General features: G+C 47.7%; 1 protein-coding gene across 41 annotated transcripts in view; it reads right to left on the bottom strand.

Moving 5' to 3' along the window:
* Positions 1-966: 966 nt before the first annotated feature.
* The window catches only part of SCMH1 (Scm polycomb group protein homolog 1), a 185,828-nt gene continuing 165,019 nt past the window's right edge, over positions 967-21,775 (bottom strand). For 39 of the 41 annotated variants that reach the window (XM_023632337.2, XM_070260275.1, XM_023632349.2 and 36 more), the window contains 3 exons: positions 11,253-11,447; positions 3,216-3,358; positions 967-2,145 (listed from right to left, as the gene is read on the bottom strand). In XM_023632337.2, coding sequence (XP_023488105.1) covers positions 2,020-2,145; positions 3,216-3,358; positions 11,253-11,447 — 464 coding nt within the window. In that variant the 3' untranslated portion in view covers positions 967-2,019. Of the gene's footprint in view, positions 2,146-3,215; positions 3,378-11,252; positions 11,448-21,775 lie in introns of all 41 variants that reach the window. The other 2 variants (XM_070260254.1, XM_070260272.1) reach the window with 1 other exon arrangement.

The raw sequence follows: 21,775 nt of genomic DNA, 5'->3' as shown, positions 1-21,775 counted from the left end.
GAGATAAGGTACGTAAACTGCTTAGCACGAGAAGCCCTCAGTAAATGCTCCTAGGTAAGCTGTATGCTCTTGGTGACAGCGTAAAGTGGGGGGGGTGCCATGCTGCTTCTCAAGGCCCGGCCTTGCGGCATGTCCGGCCTGCCTACATACGCTGGTGTCACCTTCAGTGCCTGTGTCTCTTGGGTGAAGGTCACACCCAGAAGTACATCATCAGGGTTCAGTAAGGCGCTCTTTGGGAGTACCCTGAATGAAGAGCACAGCCTACCAGAGCCCAATGTCCAGGAGTCTGTGGAAAACAGAGGCCTATTGTGGTTTGGCAGCCCTGACCCTGACTGCTTCGTGGGGACCATGTTAGAACCTCACAGTGGCTGAGTGGAAAAGACATTCTAAGTCACGATGTCAGAACTAGTCACGGTAAGAGCTGGCAGGGAAGCCTCAGAGGTTTCCTCATCCACACCCCTCAGTGCCAGCGGGGCCCAGAGGGAAATGACTGGCCCAGAGCATCACGGCGAACAGCTGGGCCAGCCAGAGCCTCCGTCTTGGCCTCGGAGTCAGGCTATTTGGCTTCAAATGCCTACTTTCGCTCTTCCTCGCTATGTGTTCTGAGCTTAAGTTTCCTCATCTATAAAATGGGTTTGTTGTGAAGATTAAATGAGACGAGTCTAATTCACATGGAGCAGTTTGTGGGGCGCACGGTAAGGGATGCAAATGTTATAGCGCACTGTGCTGCTGCCCCTCACCTCCTTCTGTGACCCCGTTAGAAACAGGGACACGTGGCCCTGGACTTGAGTACCTGGCCCCTGCTGGTGGGAGACGTACGATGCAGGCTAGCTTCTGCAGGAGCCTCTGGGGGATCGTCTTGTCCAAGCTCCTCATTTTGTATACGAGGAAACCAAGACTGAGAGAAGGGGACCAACCTGCCCTTTGGAGGCGCAGTGATTTGGCTGTTGGCTGACTGAAAAGACATTGGCATCTATATTGTTTTTTATTTATAAACAAATCGACATAAAATAAGTCCAGATGGCAGCGGGGGCAGCTGTGCTGCTGACTTGCTTAGAAAGGAAGCATATGGACAGTGGGGTGAGTGTAACCAGATGCTGGCCTGGAGACCCTCCCCTCCCATCCACCTTGGGGCCTTCTTGGCTTAAAACTGTTGGGCACAAACGTCTTCCACAGCAGTTCTGGCCAGGGCAAGGAGCTGTGGTGGGGAACAGCGTGGGGCAGGGGACTCCCATTCCCACAGATGAGGCCAGGGCTGCAAGGGGCCCAGTAGAGGAAGAGAGGGGAAGGGGACCGGGACCCTCTCTCCCCCCATGCTGAGTGACGTGGTCAAGGCTTTATAGGTCTGTCCATCCCAAAGAGAAGTGCCCTAGAGTAACATCCTCTGGAAAGGGGCCATGCCTCTCTGGGACCAGAGCAGGGCAGTCTCTCTCCTTCTGAAACTCAATGTCTGGAGCTTGAGAAGTATGAGCTGGAGGGTTTGCCCAAGTGTCAGAAACAATAAATTAACAATAAGAAAAGGTCTTGTTTTAAAAAAGGTAGAGGTTTGCACCATGAGTTTGGACTCTGGGGATCTTGTGAGAAGGCAGGAGTTGTGGGGTAATGGGGTGCTATATCAGGCCCAGCAGGTGGTAAGGGGACTGGGCACAGATATCAACTCAGGCCCCATCTTCCGAGGCCTCAGGGGTTGGCCCCTTCCTCCGTCACTTGGAAGGTGTTTAGTCTAAAGCCCTGGTGAGAGGCCGGCCAGCTCAAGAAATAAATACAGGGAGAGCTCAGAGCTGAGGCAGGGCTGAGGGGAAGAGCAGCACCAGCCCTGGGCCCCACACTTCCCCCTCAGTCCTTCATGGAAGGACACATCATGGCAAGAGAGGGCAGCAGTGGTGGCTCCACACAGCCTCCTGGAGTCCTGAGGTGGCCCTGAACCCCACTGAGGCACCAGCAAGTGCCCCCTCCTTCCTGGGAGAAGAACGCCCTCATCTGCTTGGCCCCTCAGCTGTCTAGCTGCGTCTCCCTGCTTCAGAACTTGCCCTGTTTCAGCCGGTCAATGTGGTAGGAGAGCTTGAGTGCGGGCCCCAGCTTCAGACCCATGTACTTCATCATCACGTCGCTGCGCAGCAGAAGCAGGGCCTTGCCGTCGATCTCCTGGGGGGATGGAGGGAGGCGCCGTCAGAAGCCTGGCTGGTCTGCTCACCCCAGGTTCTGAGGAAAGGCCACCCAGGAAGTACCAGCAACGGGGACTCCAGTGAACCTGCTGTGACACTAAAGCCCACCTGTTCTGCCCACCTTCTGTCTCCACCCCTCCCCGAAATCTAGTACCGAACCCCCTGTGCTAAGCTCTTCACACGCTTGTACCACATTCCTTTCTCTGCTACCTGAGAGGCAGTTTCTCCGCCCTCCCAAACCTGTGATCCAGCTCACTTCTTTCTCCTCCAGGAAGCCTCCCCTCTCAGTGGCCTCATCACTTCTCACAGACTGTTTTATATTGACCCTCAACTGTTACTCTGTGAGTGGTCTTCGCTCCCGAGGGGCAGGGACCCCTCTGTGTGAGCTAGGCACACGCAGACACTCACTGAGCAGCTGTAAGGCCTTCGGGCCTGATCTAAGGGCACCCTCCAAACCCACATGGCACGAAGGATTTAAATAAGCAATGAGAGGCAGCAGGTCTGTTTTGAGTGACCACAGGGCAGAAGCAGTAGGGACTATGGGAAGCGGGGTTGAGCCCCGTACCAGGGGTGTATGGTCACTGCAGGAGGATCAGGAGCAGTCTCTGGCCAAGGGGCCACCGGTCAGTTAAAGAGATGCTGGAGGCTCACAGAGGGACAGACAGAGGACAGGGGACTGGCAAGGTTGGGGGCCACTTGGCAAGGGACTTTTTAACGTGGGCTGAAGGCCCTGATTCTCAGGCCAAGGCAGGCAGATGGGAGAGCAAGTGCTCCCAGGAAAAGAGACAAGCCTGTCTCGGGCACTGAGCCACAGGGTGCACACCCAGTAGGAACGCGGCTGAATCAGATCCCACACTACAGGAGAGAGCTACCTTGGTGCTCAATGAATCTGTCTGAGACCCAAGATTCTGTCTCGAAGTTTGTATGGCGTCTCCTGTGCTCAGTTTCAAGGGACCTGGAACAAATATGTAGCCCATACCCTTTAAGAGTCTAGAAGATGCAGAAGTAAGACTCTCAGCAAACACGGGGAGGTCAGGTGGGGGAACCTACATGTTTGCGAAAGAGGTCAGCATGGGGTCCCAGCTGAGGATCAGCTTCCCGGACAAACTGCATCACGTCCTCGACTGTCCATGACGAGGGGTCCCGGCCACTCAGTCGAGAGGCATCCCGGCTTTCCAGGTATCGGTCCGACCCTGCAGGACAGGAAGGCACCTGCCATAACGGGTGGGGATGGGTCTGTAACTCCCCCACCCTCCCTGGCCTGTCCCGAGGGCCCTGTGGGTGAGCTTACAGCAGCCAGAGCAGAGGAACCAGAGGCAGCCGAGGGTGGGAAGGGCTTTCCACAAAGGCCGTGAGGGCCTGAGAGGCTGCTGAAGTCACATCTTTGTTCTTTAGGGTGGATCTGATTGTGGAAATGGCCACAAGGAATTCTACATTGAGGCTGTGGTTCAGCCTGGACCTGAGCCCGGGGAACAATGCCGTGAGGAGATTACTTGGGTTCAGTGGGGGCAGGTGGGTGAGGCTGCTTTTGCCTTGGCTCTGGATACCATTTCTAGAGAGAACTTAGGAGCAGGGCAAGACTTCAGAGCCAAACCCTTGGGGCCTCGGGATTAACAAAAGGTGTGGACAAGACCCTGGGCACCTTCCCAGGTCTGGAGAACAGTTGACCTCGCTACAACCTGATGCAGGAGGTAGAAAAGAGTTTTGCCTTGGCTGCCAGGAAACTCAATGCTAATTTAGTGCTTTGCTAAGAGCTTTCATCTCAATCTTGGCTCAAATACAGCTATCCCCATCTCCCGTGTGGGATTTGGGATCTCTGTATTTTGACCCGCCACAGGTCTCTGGTATGTTTCATCCCTCTGCCTGGAACGTGCCCCCTTCTCTCCCTTCAATTTCTCCTTTACTCCTTGCAAACTGCAACTTTGCTAAGCAAGAGTTGGTTTTGATGAATAAACGAAAAGCGACAAGATATATTGGAGTATATGAGGAAGCCATTTGGTTTAAAACTAATTTGGCTTGACCATGTTTTTCCAGAAAGGCCTGATGTGGCCTGTTGCACCAGCCCAGTGGCATAGTGGTTGCGTTCACGTGCTCCACTTTGGTGGCCTGGGGTTCGCTGGTTCAGATCCTGGGTGTGGACCCACACACTGCTCATCAAGACATGCTGTGATGGCATCCCACATAAAAAATAGAGGAAGACTGGCACAGACATTACCTCAGGGAGGGAGGGAGGAAGGAAGGAAGGAAAAAAAAGAAAGAAAGAAAGAAACATTTACCATGTCCCAAAGCTGAGAATGATGCCCTTAAAGATAGGGATGCTGCCTCCCCCGTATATCAGAATTTCTTCCCAGAAACTAAGGATTAATTACTGACCCACTGAGCTCCTCTTGTGACCACTGACCTGCTGTGCTAGCGAAGCATCCTGTGACAGTAGTAAAAGGGATGTTCCTTGTTCCAAGACGGCAGATAACCACTCTGTACCCTCCGCTTGCTTCCTTCCTTCCTTGGTGAAGGTCGCTCCTGGGCTATAGTCCTCAAAACTGGCTTATATGATAAACTCACCCCCATTTTGATTTATAGAGTGATTATGAATTATTTGTATCAACAGCTTCGAGGACCAGCCCCTTTATGAAACTTTTCTGGTCTAATACTGAAGTAATTGGTCTCACAAAGCATTTCCTGTATCTCTTGGTTACAGCTCAATCTCTACACATTTTCCCCGGTCAGATCACCCTAATAATCTGTTTTCCATAAAGGACTCAAAGCAACCCTTAAAAACTAATTGGATCATGTCAATCCCCCCTAAAAACTCAATGCAATGGCCTCCAGTTGCACATGAAATGACACCTGAACCCCTTACTATGGTCTAGAAGGTACTCCATCATCTGGCCCTTTCTATCTCTGACCTCATCCCCTCCGCCTTTTATTCACTCACCAAGCTCCAAACACACTAGCTTCCCTTCTGCTTCTCGAACAGGCTACGCTTTTATTTTTTAACTCGCAATTTCCTGTCAGGAATGTCCTTTTTCCAGATCTTTGCATACCTGATTCCTTCTCAACATTTGGGGCTCATCTCAAATATCAATTCCTCAAAGAGGCCTTCCCCGATCTCCTAGTCAAAGTACTCAATTCCCCCACACAATCACTCTCAATCCAACTGCGTCCTCTAGTTTTTTTCCCCAGCTCATATCACCACCCAAAATAATTTAATGCATTTATGTTTATTACCTGTCTTCTCCTCTTTTGTTCCCTGCTGTATCCTTGTGATACTGTGATTTATAATAAGAAACATATACTTGGTTTTCACCCCCACTTCTGGCACACAACTCCTAAAGTCCTTGGAATTTCCTAAGTGGTGAGAGAAATCAAGGTGCCTTTTGTTACTCATAACCAGCCCCTTTCAATCACATCTGAGTATGTTAATGAGGTGACTTTTGGAAAGGCCCTAAGGATAGGGGCTGGTTGCCAGAGGAACCAACCAGGTGGTGAGAGGGTTGGAACTTTCTGTCCCACCCCCCAGCCTCCATGGAAGGGAGAGGGGCTGGAGATGGAGTTCAGCCACCAATGGCCAATGATCTAATCAATCATGCCTACGGAATGAAGCCTCCATAAAAACCCAAAAGGGGGAGCTGGCCCCGTGGCTGAATGGTTAAGTTCTCGCTCTCTGCCTTGGTGGCCAAGGGTTTTGCTGGTTCAAATCCTGGGCGTGGACATGGCACCGTTCATCAAGCCATGCTGAGGTGGCGTCCCACATGCCACAACTAGAAGGACCCACAGCTAAAACTACACAACTATGTACTGGGGCGCTTTGGGAGAAAAATAAAATCTTAAAAAAACAAAAAACAAAAGGGAAATGTTCGTAGAGCTTCTGGGTTGGTGAACACAGAGGTGCTGGGAGAGTGGTGTGCTCGAAGAGGGCATGGAAGCTCCACATCCCTTGCCCTGTGCATCTCTTCCATCTGGCTGTTCTTGAGTTGTATCCTTTTATAAAAAAACAGTAATCTAGTAAGTAAACAGTTTTCCTGAGTTCTGTGAGACACTCTAGCAAATCAACTGAACCCCAGCAGGGGATTGTGGGAACCTCCAATTCATAGTTGGTCACTCAGAAGCACAGCTTACAACTTGGACTTTTTTTTTTAATAAATGTCTGAGGGTCTCAACCAGAAACTCACCTTTTTTTTTTTTTTAAAGATTGGCACTGAGCTAACATCTGTTGTCAATCTTCTTCTCCCCAAAGCTCCCCAGTACATAGTTGTATATTCTAGTTGTGAGTCCTGATTGAGCTAGGCGGGACGCCGCCTCAGCGTGGCCTGATGAGCGGTGCCATGTCTGTGCCCAGGATCCGAACCGGCAAAACCCTGGGCCGCTGAAGCGGAGCACACAAACTCATCCACTTGGCCACAGGGCCGGCCCTACAACCTGGACTTCTAACTGGCATCTGAAGTGGGGGGTGCAGACTTGTGGGATCTGATGCCATTTCCAAGTAGAAAATGTCAGAATTGAATTCAACTGTAGGACGCCCAGCTGGTGTTGCAAAACTGCTCAGTGCGTGGAGAATCCACACGTCTGGTGTCAGAGGTGAAGCAGTGTTGAGCAGAGCATGGAGAGTAGGGAGACACACAGGGAGAGAATGTTTTCCTTTTACAGCCCCTAAGACATAAACAGAGTGCCTGGTCTGCCACAGTAGATGTTCAAACCTGTTTGTTAAATGAATGAATGACCATATATAATAGTTACTTGCGTGTTTTTCTGTCTCCTCCACCAGACTATGTCTGTCTTGAGGCAAGGATCTTGCCTTGCTCAAGTCTGTATCCTCACCACCCAGGAGATGTCAGTCACACAACTAAGTGGCAGAGCTGAAACATACCTGCAAAAGTAGAGGGATCTACTCTTCAACTATCTCCGGCAAAGGCTAAAAGTCTCCTCCCATCCTCCTCCATTTTGGGTTGGGTCCCAGGTCTAAAAGTCGAGGCACACTTCACTTGGCCCAGTCCCTGCTCCCTGGGGAGGACACTCCAGTCTATTCTCTCTCAAGCCTGTATTGACTAGACCAGGGAAGAAGTGTGCTGGAACGAGCAGGGGTGCTGAGCGTCATAGAAATTCCAGTGGCATCTGAGAGGCGGTAGTAGACAGGAAGTTGTGGAGGGCTCTGGGAGCCAGCCACTCCTCCCTGCCCTGAAAGCCCACTGTGACGCTAAGAGAGAAACCAAGTGCAAAGATTACGGAGAGCAGAGAGAAGACATACACGTGAATGTACCTTTCTTGGACCATCTTAGCTAATTCCCATACCCAGGGAAGCTGAGAATCTCTCTCTCTCTCACACACACATATATAATGATATTATATAAACACACATACATATATAATAGTATATATACTATTCTCGGACACCCCAGAACCACCTGCCGGACAGATCGCAACCACCTGCCGGACACGCCGGTGGTATATGTATGTGTTTGTCTGTCAGTTTACTGCTAGAATATATACTCCCTGAGGGCAGGTAGCAGGAAGTTGCTAAGTTATATGGTGGTCTGGAGAGACGTCTCTGAAATGGCGACATCTGAGCAAAGACCTTGAGGCAGAAGAGTGCCTGGCATGTTTCAGGTTGGGCAGGGAGGCTGATGTGCCAGAGTAGAGTGAACGAGGAGAAAGCGGGAGGAAGTAACGTCTGAGAGGTATATATGCGTGCGTGTGATGGGGCGGGGGAGAGGGGGTGCAGATAATAGAGGACCCTGCATGTCACTGAAAAACGACTGGCTTTTCTGAGTGATGTAGGTCAGTTTTGAGCAGACGGGTGACAAGAACCACCTTACAACTAAAAGGATCACTCTCACAGTCTGTGTTGATAATCAACTTTACGGGGCGAGGACAGAAGCAAAGGAGACCAGTTAAGAAGGACACTAAAATAGCCCTGGGAAGAAACGACTGTGGCATGCACAGGTGATAGTGGTGAACAGTCTGATACATGAACATTTTAAAGAACCCCAAGTATCGTCAGTTTTTTGACCCTTAAAACAGCCCTGGAAGGAAGCATCACCACGTTCAGTTTAGAGATTCCAGAGAAGCGAAGTGACTTGCCCAAGAGCACACAGCTAGGAAGAAGACAAGCTGGTGCCCTGTCTCTGTCTTCTCCTATCCCCAGCTCTGCAGGCAGTCTGTACCCAGCGGGCACAGCTGGTGATTATTCTTCAAGGAGGGCAGAGTTTCAGTCGGAGAACGACTAAGGCAGGCGAGGCGCATCCACGTGAGGTCGGACCAACAAACTGATGCCTAATCATCTTGCATTCGTGAAATAAGAGGGGACAGACTTGGCGTCTAAATTCTCTGAGAGAAACAATTCTAGGGCAACCAGATAGAACCCTTTCATAGCCTTGTGAGGTTCTTCAGGGTCAACAGGGACTTAGACCATGGCCTGGCTGACAGACTCAAAATATATTCCAGAGGAAGAGTAGAAATGCCAGGGAAACAACAGTGACATCTGAGGCCAGTGCCACGCGAGGCAGCCCATCAAGAAGCACTCCTAACAGAAACAGGGCCTTGGGGAAGACACCAGTAACAGGGACTCCCTCCTCCCTGGGGAATGATTTAGTTTCCCAAACGATCCCATTTCCCTGGATCCTTTTAACACTCCTGTGAAAAGACCAGGTCATCGAACACGAAGACCTGAGAGGCGAGAGGACTCACCCCAGCCTCAAGGCAGGAAATCACTCCAGCCCCACTCTCTGCAGAGCTCCTCGTCCTCCATTCTGCTGCCTTGGGGAGCATCCCAGGCTCCTTCCCCGTCTCAGCCTTCCTGAAATCCCTCTTTCCTGAGGTCACGTCTCCCCATTGCAGGCCTTGCTAATGGAGTCTTCTTGTTCTTCCACACCCACACACCCTGGGCTGGGGAGGCCACTGGGGGGTACGGAGGTGGCATCCTTCTCTCTCCTGATCGCTGCTTTTAGATCATCCTCAGCCCTCTCTCCATTCACTTACGGCCACAATCAATTTCCCCTGCAGTCTCAGAGAGCAAGATGTGCCTCCTTCTGGCTGAAGACTGATCCATTTGTCTATGCCCTTGATCCCTAATCTTTCCCACTACCCTAAAGGTCTTACTTTCCTTTTTCCTATATATATATATATATATATATTTTTTTTTTTTTGAGGAAGATTAGCCCTGAGCTAACATCTGCTGCCAATCCTCCTCTTTTTGCTGAGGAAGACTGGCCCTGAGCTAACATCCATGCCCATCTTCCTCTACTTTATATGTGGAGGGCCTGCCACAGCATGGGTTGTCAAGTGGTGCCATGTCCACACCTGGGATCTGAACCGGTGAACCCTGGGCCGCCGAAGTGGAATGTGCACACTTAACCGCTGCGCCACAGGGCCGGCCCCACCATGTTCTTAATTTCTTCTTTTTGGATGGCTCAAGTTGTCTGCTGATAAACATGCTCAATGTGCTCCCATTCTAGAAGACCTTCTTTTGAAGGTCACCATCTTTCCTTTTCTCATCAAACTCTCCTTGATAACCCCACCCACTGTACTCTGCCCTCACCACCCTCCACCACCAACGAAGCTGCTTCTGCTAAATGCACCAATTACCCACTCATCGCCACATCCAACAGATGCCGTTCCAGTTCTCATTTTACCGAACCTTTGTTGTGTTGCTCTCCTTAAAACACCGTACCCCCGGTCACCACAATATCAAATTCTTCTGTTTTCGCTCACATTTGACTATTCCTTTGTTTCCTTGGTGGGATCCTCTTCCTGCTCCCACCTCCTGAACACTGCTGGTCCCCAGGACTCCAATCTTTAGTCGTCTGTTCTTTTCATTCTACACGTACTCCTGGAAAGTGGGTGCCATTCATCCTACAACTTCAACTACCATCTGTATGCTGATGACTTCCAAATATTTAACTTCAGCTCAGTCCTCTTTCCTGAGATTCAGACCTGCAGAGCCACTGCCTGCTGGATATCACCTGGATGACCCACGGGCTCCCTACCCTTCTTTCTCTTCTACGGTCGGTTCCCTCTCTCAGTGAACGGAGCCGCTATCTGGTAGCTACCCCATCTAGAGACCTGGGAGCCATTCCCACTCCCTTATTCTTCACAGTCTTCAATCTGACTAAATTTACCTTATGAATAATTCTCAAATTTATTTTCTTTTCTTCAAATCTTCTACCACTGCCCTAATCCAGGCCTGTGTCACTCCTGGTCTGGCCCCTTCTGGTAACCCCCTAACTGGTCTCTCTCGTCTTGTCCTTCGTCAAATCCACCCTCCATGCAGCAGTCAACGATCTCCTGAAAACACAAACCTGTTTAGGTTTTGCCTCTAATTAAAAGCCTTCAATACCTTTGCATTGCCTATAAGATCAACTCCAAATTCTTTAATATGACATTTAAGGTCTTCTATGACATAACCCCTGACCTTTCCAGGCCCTTCTCTTTGAAGTTCCAGTATTACATTTTATGTTTCGGCAATAGCAAACTGCATGTAGCTCCTGGTACACTCTGTGCTAGTTCTTATCCTTTTGCCCTCGTTCATGGTGTATTCTCTTCCGGGAAAGCTCGCCCTCCCTCACGGCCCCTGATATGGCCACTCATACAGTCACCCTTTAAAGTCTCAGACAGAGTCATCTTCTCAAGGACGCTTCCCCTGGACACCAAGCTTGGGTTAGGTGGGCCTTCTTGCAGTTTTCATACTACCCAAAGCATATCTCTGTAACTGCACTCAAGATGTGGTTTACAATTATCTTGTTTCTCTTCCCACAAGACTGTGTGAGCTCCTTGAGGACAAGAAGTGATGGATTTTTGCATCCTCACACCAAACACAGATGGTGTTCAAATAAATGGCTAATGGAAGAAAGAATGAATCCTTCCCTGTCTCTTTGGCTCTAGGTCTTTGGCTCTTAGTTTCCGTCATTCTTAAGCCAATCCCAGAGCTTCACTTGTCTCCCAGGTGTCTAGCCAGGCACAATGATAAGCCCAGATCCCAGTCCCACCACCAGACAGGGGGCAACAGAGCTAAGTCCTTTCTGGCTTCCCAGAGCTCAGGAAGGAAGGGAAGAGTGAGGGAGGACGGAAGCGCTGGACCTCTGGTAAGCTTACCCCTGGAGCACAGCCTGTGCACAGCTGAGGCCGTGCTCAGTGGGAGGCCACAGGATGGAAGCAGAGTCCGGTACCCAGGGGTTCGAAGATTTTGGGAGGTGCTGACAAGGTTGGTGGGATTCAAGGCGGAGTCCATTGAGTCTGAGTGTGGCTCCAAGGACCGGGCCAGACTATTCCCCAGGACAAAGGTTTCACCTGGAAAACAGTAAAACCAGAGTGAGAGCAGGGACTAGTTTGGAAGGATGCCAGGGCACTGGCTCCCAGGTACCTGTTTGCGTGGAGCAAGAGGCAGCAAAACAGAAAGCCCTGGGCTGGGTGCCCCAAGGCCTGTGTACCAGTCATGGCTCTGGCTCTTACTAGGTGGTCTTAGTCAAGCCCTATGCCACTCTCTGAGCTTGGATCTCCTTGGAGACTCTTCCTCTTAGACTAGAGGGTCTTTGAGGTTTCTTCTGGTCTGGATGTCTTATGCTTTTTCTGGATAGGGAGAATCTTAAGAAACAGAACTATTCTGGAGCCGGCCCTATGGCGAAGTGGTTAAGCCCGTGCGCTCCGCTTCCGGGGCCCAGGGTTTCAGTGGTTGGAATCCTGGGCACAGACATGGCACCACTCATCAAGCCGTGCTGAGGCAGCATCCCACATGCCACAACTAGAAGGACCCACAACTAAAAATATACAACTATGTATCAGGGGGCTTTGGGGAGAAAAAGAAAAAATAAACTCTTTGGGAAAAAAAATAAAACAGCTCTTCTAGGAAGAGGCTGACTTACACACAAGATGCTAGATCAGGAAACAGAGGTGCTGGAGAAGAGATACACTTAGACAAGTGCACTTTAGAAGCTGACCCTCTGCTCAGCAAGCAGGACATCCCAGAAATGCTTCTTGATGCCTGGCTAAAGGCCTGTCCGCAAAGGATCTGCTCCTATGTTCCCTCTCTCCTTTCACAACTGCCTCGTTCTGCAGAAACATTCCAAGGAAGCTGGGTTTGTAGAGTGGTGAGAATGTGGGCATGGAGACCAGAAACTGGGTTGAATTTGGCTCTGCCACTCAGCAGGCAAGGTGCTTCCCTCAGAACCTCAGTCTCCTCATCTATAACATGGGAAGCACCTTTCTTCCAAGGGGCTTATGAATATCAAAAGAGAATAGCTATGAAAGCCTCTGTAAAGGGAATCTCATTCTGACATGTCTACAGCCAGGCCAAGGCCCAAACCAGGTAGCAGCCCCTAATCACTGTGTTACGGACCCGGGAGCAGACTCCCTCTCACAACTGGGTTCTACCCACACCAAGTCAGTTTCTCAGCCCTGGCCACAGCATTCTCTGCTTACATGGGATGTCTTCAGTACTGGACCGTATCTGTCTTTTGTGCTTTTTCTTAGATATCGGGTGTTTAGATAATGCTTGGGATTCATGTAGGGCCTCTGATGTACGCTAAATTCAAGCACATTGTCTGGCACACAATAAGATCTCCGTGGCAGGGCTGGCCCAGTGGCGTAGTGGTTCAGTTTGCATGCTCCGCTTCAGCAGCCCGGGGTTCGTGGATTTGGATCCCAGGCACGGACCTACACACTGCTCACCAAGCCAGGCTGTGGTGGCATCCCACATATAAAATAGAGGAAGACTGGCACAGATGTGAGCTCATGGACAATCTTCCTCACCAAAAAAAAAAACAGAAAGAGACCTCCATGGCAAGATCGTTTAGGATTTTAGGACTACTTCTCACTACTCACCTAAAATTGCTTGGTAACCATGGGCTTAAAGTCCAATCCAGCATGGGACAGCTATTCACCCTTTGCTTAGGGAGTTTAACTGGTAAAGCCCTTCCCTAGAAATGCTTCTGAAGAGAGAAGTCCCTGGACTCCAGGATAGCTGAACCACATCCCACCCACTTTCTGCAGATGAGGATTCAGATTCCTACTTTTTTAGGAGATATGACTATAGCAGTGGTCCTCTTTGAGATAAGAACAGGAACCCAAACCCAAACCCAGGAAACAGGAGGCCTGGGTTCTACGCCTGGGCCCCCGCCCTTCCCTAGGTATGTGATCCCAGGCAGGCAGGGTCTGTCTTCTCTGAGCACCAGTTTCCTCTTTTGTAAAATGGGGAAAAGTCACACTCTGTGATGCTGAGAATGTCAAATGAGAAATTGGAATGGGATGGACCTTACAAAGGTGGGGAGTTGTTATTCTGTTCTTCATTCAGAGTTAGAGTGGCAAACCTAAGTTCTCTGCAATAGCCCAAGAAAAAGAAGTCTAGCTTCTGCATTTATCAGCAGGGTACCCGCACCTTCCCAGCCCTCATCTCCTCAGCAAAGACTCGGATGGTGTCACCTGACACACATGAGCTAACTGACGTGGAGAGTAATTATGACGACAATGCTCACCAGACGCTGATGCAAATCGGCAAGTGCCTCTTCCTCACAGCAGGGCTAAGAATGACAACTGAGATCTGCGTTGTGAGCTGAGGGGTCTGAAAGGCTGGACTGGTGGCCCCCGGACTAGGCAAGGTCAAGAAATCTTTCCTGCTGAGATGTAGTGGAAAAGGGCAGCCTCACGCTCCAGGCTCTGGGAGTCCTAGTCAGCTTAAGGACCATCAACGAGGTCCTGGCTGCCGTCAGGGGGACAATGCCAGGTAGAAGACTGCACTGCTTTCAGACTGTGCTCCACAGAGCCCTGGGGGCCTCCAGAGGGAGGCCAAGTGAGTAGGGCTCTTCATATAATCTTACCTTTACAAAAAAGGAGTTCTACTGCTAAACAAAACAAGCTTTGAAACCACTGGCCCCGGGGTCAGAAGCTGGGAGTAGAAGACTTGAGGTCTATTTCTGCATGATCATTAGTCAATGATCACTGTCTTTTTCTGAGATTCAGTTTGTCCATCTATAAAATGCAGATGAAAACCCTTAACTTCATAGGGTCAGTGTAAATTAAATTTGCTGTTGACATGCTGGAGACATGAGAACCATCATCATGAGAAGGAGCTCATTCATTCACTCAACAAACATTTGTTGAACACTCTGTGTGCTAGCCACAATGCTAGGTATGAGGTATGCAGAGGGAGACGGATAAGGACCTTGCCCTTGCGCATTTATTATCAGTGAGAAGCAGATCTCCTCTGAGTATTCCATTGCAAAGCTGATTTAAAAACTGGAGCTCCCAGTGAAGGATGACCAGAATGGTTGTGAGAAGCCTAGAAATCCTAGCAAAGGAGAAAGAGTCTGGGAATGTATTATCTGGAGAAAAGTCAGGAGACAGATGCCCTAAGGGCAGTCATGGGAAGGAAAGAGGGCTAGAGGCAGATTTGTTCTTTTGGAAGGCAGAGAGAGGAAGATGGGGCAGGAGTTATAAGAAGGCAGATTTCAGCTCGAAAAGGAAGGCGTTTTAGCAATCAGAAGTGTCCAAAAACAAAATCGTTGCCAAAAGCGACAGTGAGCAACCTGTCATTAGCAGTATTTTAGCAGAGGCCAGATGACCACTCTTGTCTGTTGGGCTAGACACTAGATCATCTCTACAGCTCTTTACACTTTTGAGATTCAAGGACTCTGTGCTCACAACCATGCTTTCAGCTCATGGGGTGAAGTGAATGACCAAGAAGCTAGAGCTGTGGCTCTAAGAAAATTCTTACCTCAACATAGGACCCAGAAACTAGCACAGTTCTTGCACATGCTTAAAAGTCTGTCTCATGTTAAAAAAAAAAAGCCCTCTTTGACCACATGTCCCACATCCTCTACTACCCTTTCATTCAACAAATACTATTAAACACTTACTGTGGTCAGCTAGGGTGATGGATGCGGACAATGATGAAAGAGAGAGAGATTATCCCTCCCCTCACGGAATACTTAATTTAGTATGGAGGACAACAAAATACAAGTTGATAAAAAAATTAGAAACTATTATAAATGTTACTAAGGAAAGGAATAGGATATTCAGACAGAAAATAACAGGGGGACCTTTTTTAGATGATGAGACCCTGGGAGGGCTCCCTGACAACTTGATGTTTAAGCTGTGGTCTGAAGAAGAGTCCAAGCGGAGGTGTGTCAGACAATGTGCCTGATGTTAGGGTTCACCAGAGGCCCTAAATGAACCCAAAGCATTATCTAAACATCTGCTCTCTAAGAAAAACTGCACAGGATAGGAATATGGTCAGGACCCAGGATACCCCTTACATGCAAAGAATTCTACTGGAAAGGCTAAGAAACTGAGTGGTTGGGTAGAACCTGATCCTGGGAAAGAATCTGCTGTAGGTTCCCTGTGCAATGATCGGGGCTGCTGCCTGGTAGCATACAGAAAGAGCTTAAGGTAGAAGGCAGTTTGGAATATTCAGGAAAATTGGGGGAAAAACAGTACAGCTAAAATGTACAGAAAAGAGATGAGTTTGGAGAGGTAGGCAGGGGCCAGATCATGCAGGACACAGCAAACCACAGTAAGACATCTGGATTTTACTGTAAGCACATTAGAATGCCACTAAAGAGTTTCAAGTGAGGAAGTGCTATAATCTAATTTATGCTTTAAGAAGAGTATTTGGGCTATTAAATAGAGAATGGACCAGAGAGGAAGAAAGCCAGTAAGGAGACCAGATAGGCCAGAGAGACTTTCACAGGCCAGGACAGCGAGGATGACGGTGAAGGCAACAGAGATGGTAAGACAGACACAGATAAAAGATGCATTTTGGATTTCCACTCCAGCTAAGGTGGAGTAGCAGGGACTAGACATATCTTACTGCTTGAAACAACTAAAAGAAAAGACAAAATGTATGTAATAATAGTTTCCACTGGGCATCAGGTAGTGCAGAACAGTGGCTCCTGAAGGAGGGGAAACACGTGAGGTGAGCCCTAGGCTCGCTCCCGGCTTACTGTCTGGAGAGCTCCCAGGCCACAGTGCAGAAGGGGGAGGTCAGACAGAGCCTGGGGATCTCCCAGGGCTGAGGAGACGGAGCTGAGAGTTTGGGCAGGCCAAGCAGCTAAAGTTCACAGGCCAGAGCGCTGGAGAGGTGACTATAACCATATTTCATATGTTTAAGAAGTTAAAGCAAAGACTGAGCAAGTTAAGCAGAGACACTGAAGGTATAAAAAGACCCATACTGAACTTCTAGAAATAAAAATACAATGACTGAGATAAAAAATACACAGGATGGATTAAGAGTAGATTAGATACTGCAGACAAAAAGATTAACTAACTTAAATACATCTATAGAATTTTTCCAAAATAAAACAGAAACAAGGCTAAAAAAGAAAAAACTAAAAAGCATCAGGAGGGGCCAGTGCAGTGGCATAGCAGTTGGGTTCGCACGTTCTGCTTCGGTGGCCTGGGGTTTGCTGGTTTGGATCCTGGGTGCGGACATGGTACCGCTCAGAAAGCCGTGCTGTGGCAGGTGTTCCACATAAAAAGTAGAGGAAGATGGGCATGGATGCTAGCTCAGGGCAAGTCTTCCTCAGCAAAAAGAGGATTGGCAGCAGATGTTAGCTCAGGGCTAATCTTCCTCAAAAAAAAAAAAAGACATCAGGAAATTGTGTCAGGGCCGGCCCTGTGGCTGAGTGGTTAAGTTTGCGCACTCCACTTTGGCAGCCCAGGGTTTGCCAGTTTGGATCCTAGGCATGGACATGGCACTGCTCATCAAGCCATGCTGAGGTGGCAAACCACATGCCACAACTAGAAGGACCCACAACTGAAAATACACAACTATGTACTGGGGGAGTTTGGGGAGAAAAAGGAAAAATAAAACCTTTAAAAAAAAAAAAAGCATCAGGAAACTGTGAGAAAGCTTCAAGAGGATTAATACATGTCTAATTGGAGTCCCCTAAGGAGAGGTGACAGAAAATACATATGAAGAAAGGCAGAATTTTTTCCAAATTCGATGAAAACTATAAACCCACATATCCAAAGAGCTCAGTGAACCTCAAGCACCAGAGGCATGAAGAAAATCTCTCCAAAGAATAGCACAATAAAATTCTTAAAACCAATCATAGACAGAAAACTTTATAAGTATCCAGAGAAAGAAGACACATATGAGAGACCACAGAATGACAGCAGACTTCTCATCAGAGACAAATGACAATGGAGTGGCATCTCTAGAGAGCTGAACAACAACAAAATCCACCTGGAATTCTAAACTCAACGAAAGCAAAGGCAAAAAAAGACCCTTCCAGAGACACACAAGCCAAAAGAACTCAACTACAGTAGACCATAACAGTAAGAAATGTTAAAGGGAGTCCTTCAGGCAGAGAGAAGACAGTGACATGAAACTCTGGCTTGACACACAAGAATGAAGAGTACCAGAAATGGAAACTATAAAAAGGTAAATATAAAATAATTTTTTCTTATTTCAAAAAATCCTTAAAAGGTAATTACCTCTTTAAAGTAAAATAATAATGTAAAGTGGGATTTCTAATATATGTAAAAGTGAAATGTACGATAACAGCAGCATAAAGGCCAGAAGGTGGGAGTGAAGGTATACAGCTGTAAGGTTCTGGTACTATACATAAAGGGATATGATTACTATTTTAAGGTAGATTGTGGTATGTAAAAAATGAATAATATGAAATAAAGCAATCACTAAAATAACAAAATAAGGAGTTATAGCTAATAAGCCAACAAAGGAAATAGAACAGAACTGGATTAATGTACAGGAAGGTAGAAAAAGGGAACACAGAACGGATGGAACAAATCTCTCCATCCACAGCTTTCGCCTCTGTTCTTTGAGCTGCTAAAAGTTTAGATCTGAGCTAAATGGTTCTTCCATTTAGATAACTGCACTAATGGTACTTTTGGTATGAAAAACAAGGTCTGGGCATTCTATAGGAGGGAAAAAGTAAGATGGAAGGAAATGGAATCATTTTGCACCATAAATTAATTTCGAGTTGCCTCTGATAGCTTGACAAGGAGGAGGTATGGGATGGAGGGAAAAGAGAAATCAGAGGAGCAAGGGCCCAAAGTGGGCCCCAGACAACGGCAGCAGGCTGAGGCCTAAGGTGAAAGAGGCCAGAAGATATCTCCTACTGACAGCCCATAAACATTAGATAAAACAAAAATGTTAAACTGCTTCCTGTTCTTCGCAGTAATTAACCTTCTTTCCCCCCAAAACTTCAGTATAAGACTATTACACTTAACAGCCTCGTGTTAGTTTTGCCTTAAAAAAACGAGAGGTGAGGAACTGGATCAAATGTTTGGGGCAAAGCACTGCAGAGAGACCATCAGCTACAGGAGCCGTCAGGGAAAGAAGGGCTAAGAACTGAGCCAGAAGCGGGAGTTCAGAGGTATATGTATGGGCAACTACCACGAAAACATAACCTTCTCTGGGTTAGGTGGGATGGGGGTTCATTTTACTTAATTTAGATTTGGATATCAAAGGAAAAGATAACCCTCAAATCTAGGAAGACTCGCAGAGTTCTACAAAAATCTGTAACTAGTTTCTCTGCCTACTTGTCTTGCTCCACTCCACTCCATTCTCCCACATAGTATCCTGAGTGAGCTTTCTAAAACACAAATCTGATCAAGTTACTTTCCCGGCTTTAAACACGTCAATGGATCCTCATTGTTCAGTGATACAGTTTAAAGTCTGTAACACGGGTCATTAGATCTTTTATGACTGGGCCTCTGCCTACCACTGCAGCCTTGTCTCTCGCATTCCTCTCTTCTACTTTTTATTTCAGCTGTACTGGACGTTCAGTTCCTCCGAAACAGGTTGTCTTCCCCCACGTCCTCATAGTCTCATGCGCCAGTTAGACAACAGGAACATTCTTCCTCACTCCTCTCCTCCATCTCTTTGGGTCTGTGGCATCTCTGCCTGATTATTCTTCTCTCTCAGGTCCAAGCTTAGATATCATTTCTTCTGGAAAGTCTTCCCTGACACATCTGGTTTGAACTTTTGAATTCTGAACTTGTCCTATTAAAGTACTCATCACCATGAAATAACTGTTTGCTTATTCGTTTGCATTCTTTCCCAGGCTGTAAACTCTGTTGACTCCTAGTTTACAATGGAATTCTCCATGCCTAAATCAGAGCTTGGCATCGCGCAGTCAGTAAATACGGGGCTGACGGACTGTCTGACTGAATAAGGGAATCAATACAGTTTCAACTAATTACGAACATTTGAATCATGTTAAAACTCTGAGAGTTCTAGGAGGAAACCTCGTTTGGGGATGGAGGGGGATTCTAAGAGATTTTACAGTTCTCACTTGGCTTTAATCACTGTGAATTTCAGGATTTTGGCAGAACGACTTTATAACTAGCCCAGAAGACCTGAAGAGCAACTAGAAAGACAAGCACAAGGAGCTCATTGTCATGGGACAAATGAACCACTTCCTCCAGCAGAGAGGTGCCTGGGCAATCCCAAAACAGCAGACCCAGAGGTTGACGCTGGGTGGCTTTCAATTATAGCTAAAATGTATAGTCACTGGGACCAGTTAAATTAATACTATCTCCCGTCTAACACTGTCAGTTTTTAGAGGGTCAGAGGGAGCTCGCTCTCACTTCACCTTCACAAGGCGCTTATTTGACCCAGATACGTACGTAGCTCTGAAGCAGGGACTCTGATCTGATGTTGCCTCCCCCAGGAATCCTTCCCTGATCTCTTCTTCCACCTTGCTTCTTGCTCATCACTCCCGTCTGTTCCATGCTCTTACCACGCACATGTTTACCTCTATCGCCCTCCCTTAGCTGGGAACTCTTTCAGAGCAGGGATGGAGTCTGCTTCATCTCTGTCTCCCCAGAGGCCAGCGCAGGGTGTGGTACAGAGTTAAGTATTTGGTAAACACTTGACCTGGACCAAAACAACTGGCCTAGATTCTTCAAAGTGCCAATATCATATCATGGAAGGTAGAAAAAAAAGTCTGGAAAACTGCACTACATAAAAGGAAATTAAAGAGATAGGACAACTAAACGCAGTGGATGATCCTTCACCGGATCTTGAATTAGGGGAAAAAACAGCTATAAAGGACATTATTGAGACAATTGCGGAAATATGAATATGGACTATATGTATCAGCTGGTAGGTTTTACTAATGTTCAATTTCTTGAGTGTGATAATAGTATTACATTCCATGTTCTGAGGAGATACATACAAAAGTATTTAAGGATCAAGTCTCTCATCTGTAGTCAACTCTCAAATGGTTCAGTAAATGAAAATTATAAAGATACAAATATACGTATATATACTTAGAGAAACAGATGAACTAAATATTGCAAAAAGTTGAGTGGTAAATCTAGGTGAAGAGTAGACGGTTGCTCGTTGTACTATCTGTCCAACTTTTCTGTAGGTCTGAAATTTTTCAAAACAAAACATTGGAGGAAAAATGTAAGTCTCAACTCAGGTAAGGAAGCCTAACATGATTGTATTTGGTGACTATCTGCTATCAGTGAGTCAAGACCCCAAGGGGGAGGGTAGAGTAGAGACAGGCTGTAGGGGGAGGGCTCCAGTAGGAACCCAGATGACAGAGATGGCAACTTCAAATGTCAAACTAGCAGAGGAGTACAGCCAGGCAAAAGGGTGGGAGTGATCAACACCAGACTCAAAGGGCAAAGCAAAGGACAGCCCTCGTGTAGATCAAGTTCTTTGGCAGAGGATTGGGTAAATAATCAAAAAAGTACTGCAAGTGATAAATGGGCAGAGGTGGAGCAAAGGGTCAGTAAGGCAGGCTGGTGGTGGACAGGCAGAACAGATAACTCAGGCGAGGGAGCACAGAGGAGTGAGAAATCTAGGCAAAGCTCTGGCTTGTCTGGACACAGTTAGAAGGCTCATTTCAGGGACGCAAATAGAAACTAGGGTGACAGCAGCCAAGCTGCTGAGCACCCATTCTGAGAAACAGAGATTAGAGAGCACAGGAGGGCGCAGAGGGTTGGCTGAGTCTGTCTGAAAATGAGAGAAGGGAAGTGGAAGCAGTCAAGGGTGGAATGTGATAACCCTAGTGTTTGTCTCTTTCTTAGTTTGTGAGGCAAGAAGAAAGAGTGGCTAAAGCTTGCTGCTTCTTATCTAGTAGTTGAATCAGAGAGATGCAAACTGGAACGGAATTCCCAGGAAAGGTCATGCCCCCAATGCCAAACTACCTTGATGACTGCAGGCCCATGATGTATATCCCACCAGTCCGCATGTTGCTACCAGTATGCTTCTCTTAGTTCTTAATGACAATATTCCATTTAAGAATTCTGAGTTCCTATTTCTTTGAGAAATCTATCTTTAGACCAGTAGCTACACCCATGCACATGCTACCTCCTCTCGTGTATCCATTCTTCCAGAATCCCAGGTAGGCCTAACTTTCATTACTGAAGTGCGGCTTAGAGTTTCTGAATGCCAACAGCTGGGGATACCTAACAACCTGCCTTTGTCTGCACCAAGTCTACCATGCCCAGCCCCGACTCCCAGTGCAGCATTCATTTATTTTTTTAAAAGATTTTATTTTTCGTTTTTCTCCCCAAAGTCCCCCGGTACATAGTTGTGTATTTTGAGTTGTGGGTCTTTCTAGTTGTGGCATGTGGGATGCCGCCTCAGCATGGCTTGATGAGCGGTGCCATGTCCGCACCCAGGATCGGAACCGGTGAAC

The sequence above is a fragment of the Equus caballus genome, chromosome 2 (assembly GCF_041296265.1).
Source record: "Equus caballus isolate H_3958 breed thoroughbred chromosome 2, TB-T2T, whole genome shotgun sequence".
In the NCBI taxonomy this organism is placed as follows: domain Eukaryota; kingdom Metazoa; phylum Chordata; class Mammalia; order Perissodactyla; family Equidae; genus Equus; species Equus caballus.
Note: the sequence above shows the minus strand (reverse complement) of the source record. Positions and strands in the feature narration are given on the sequence as shown.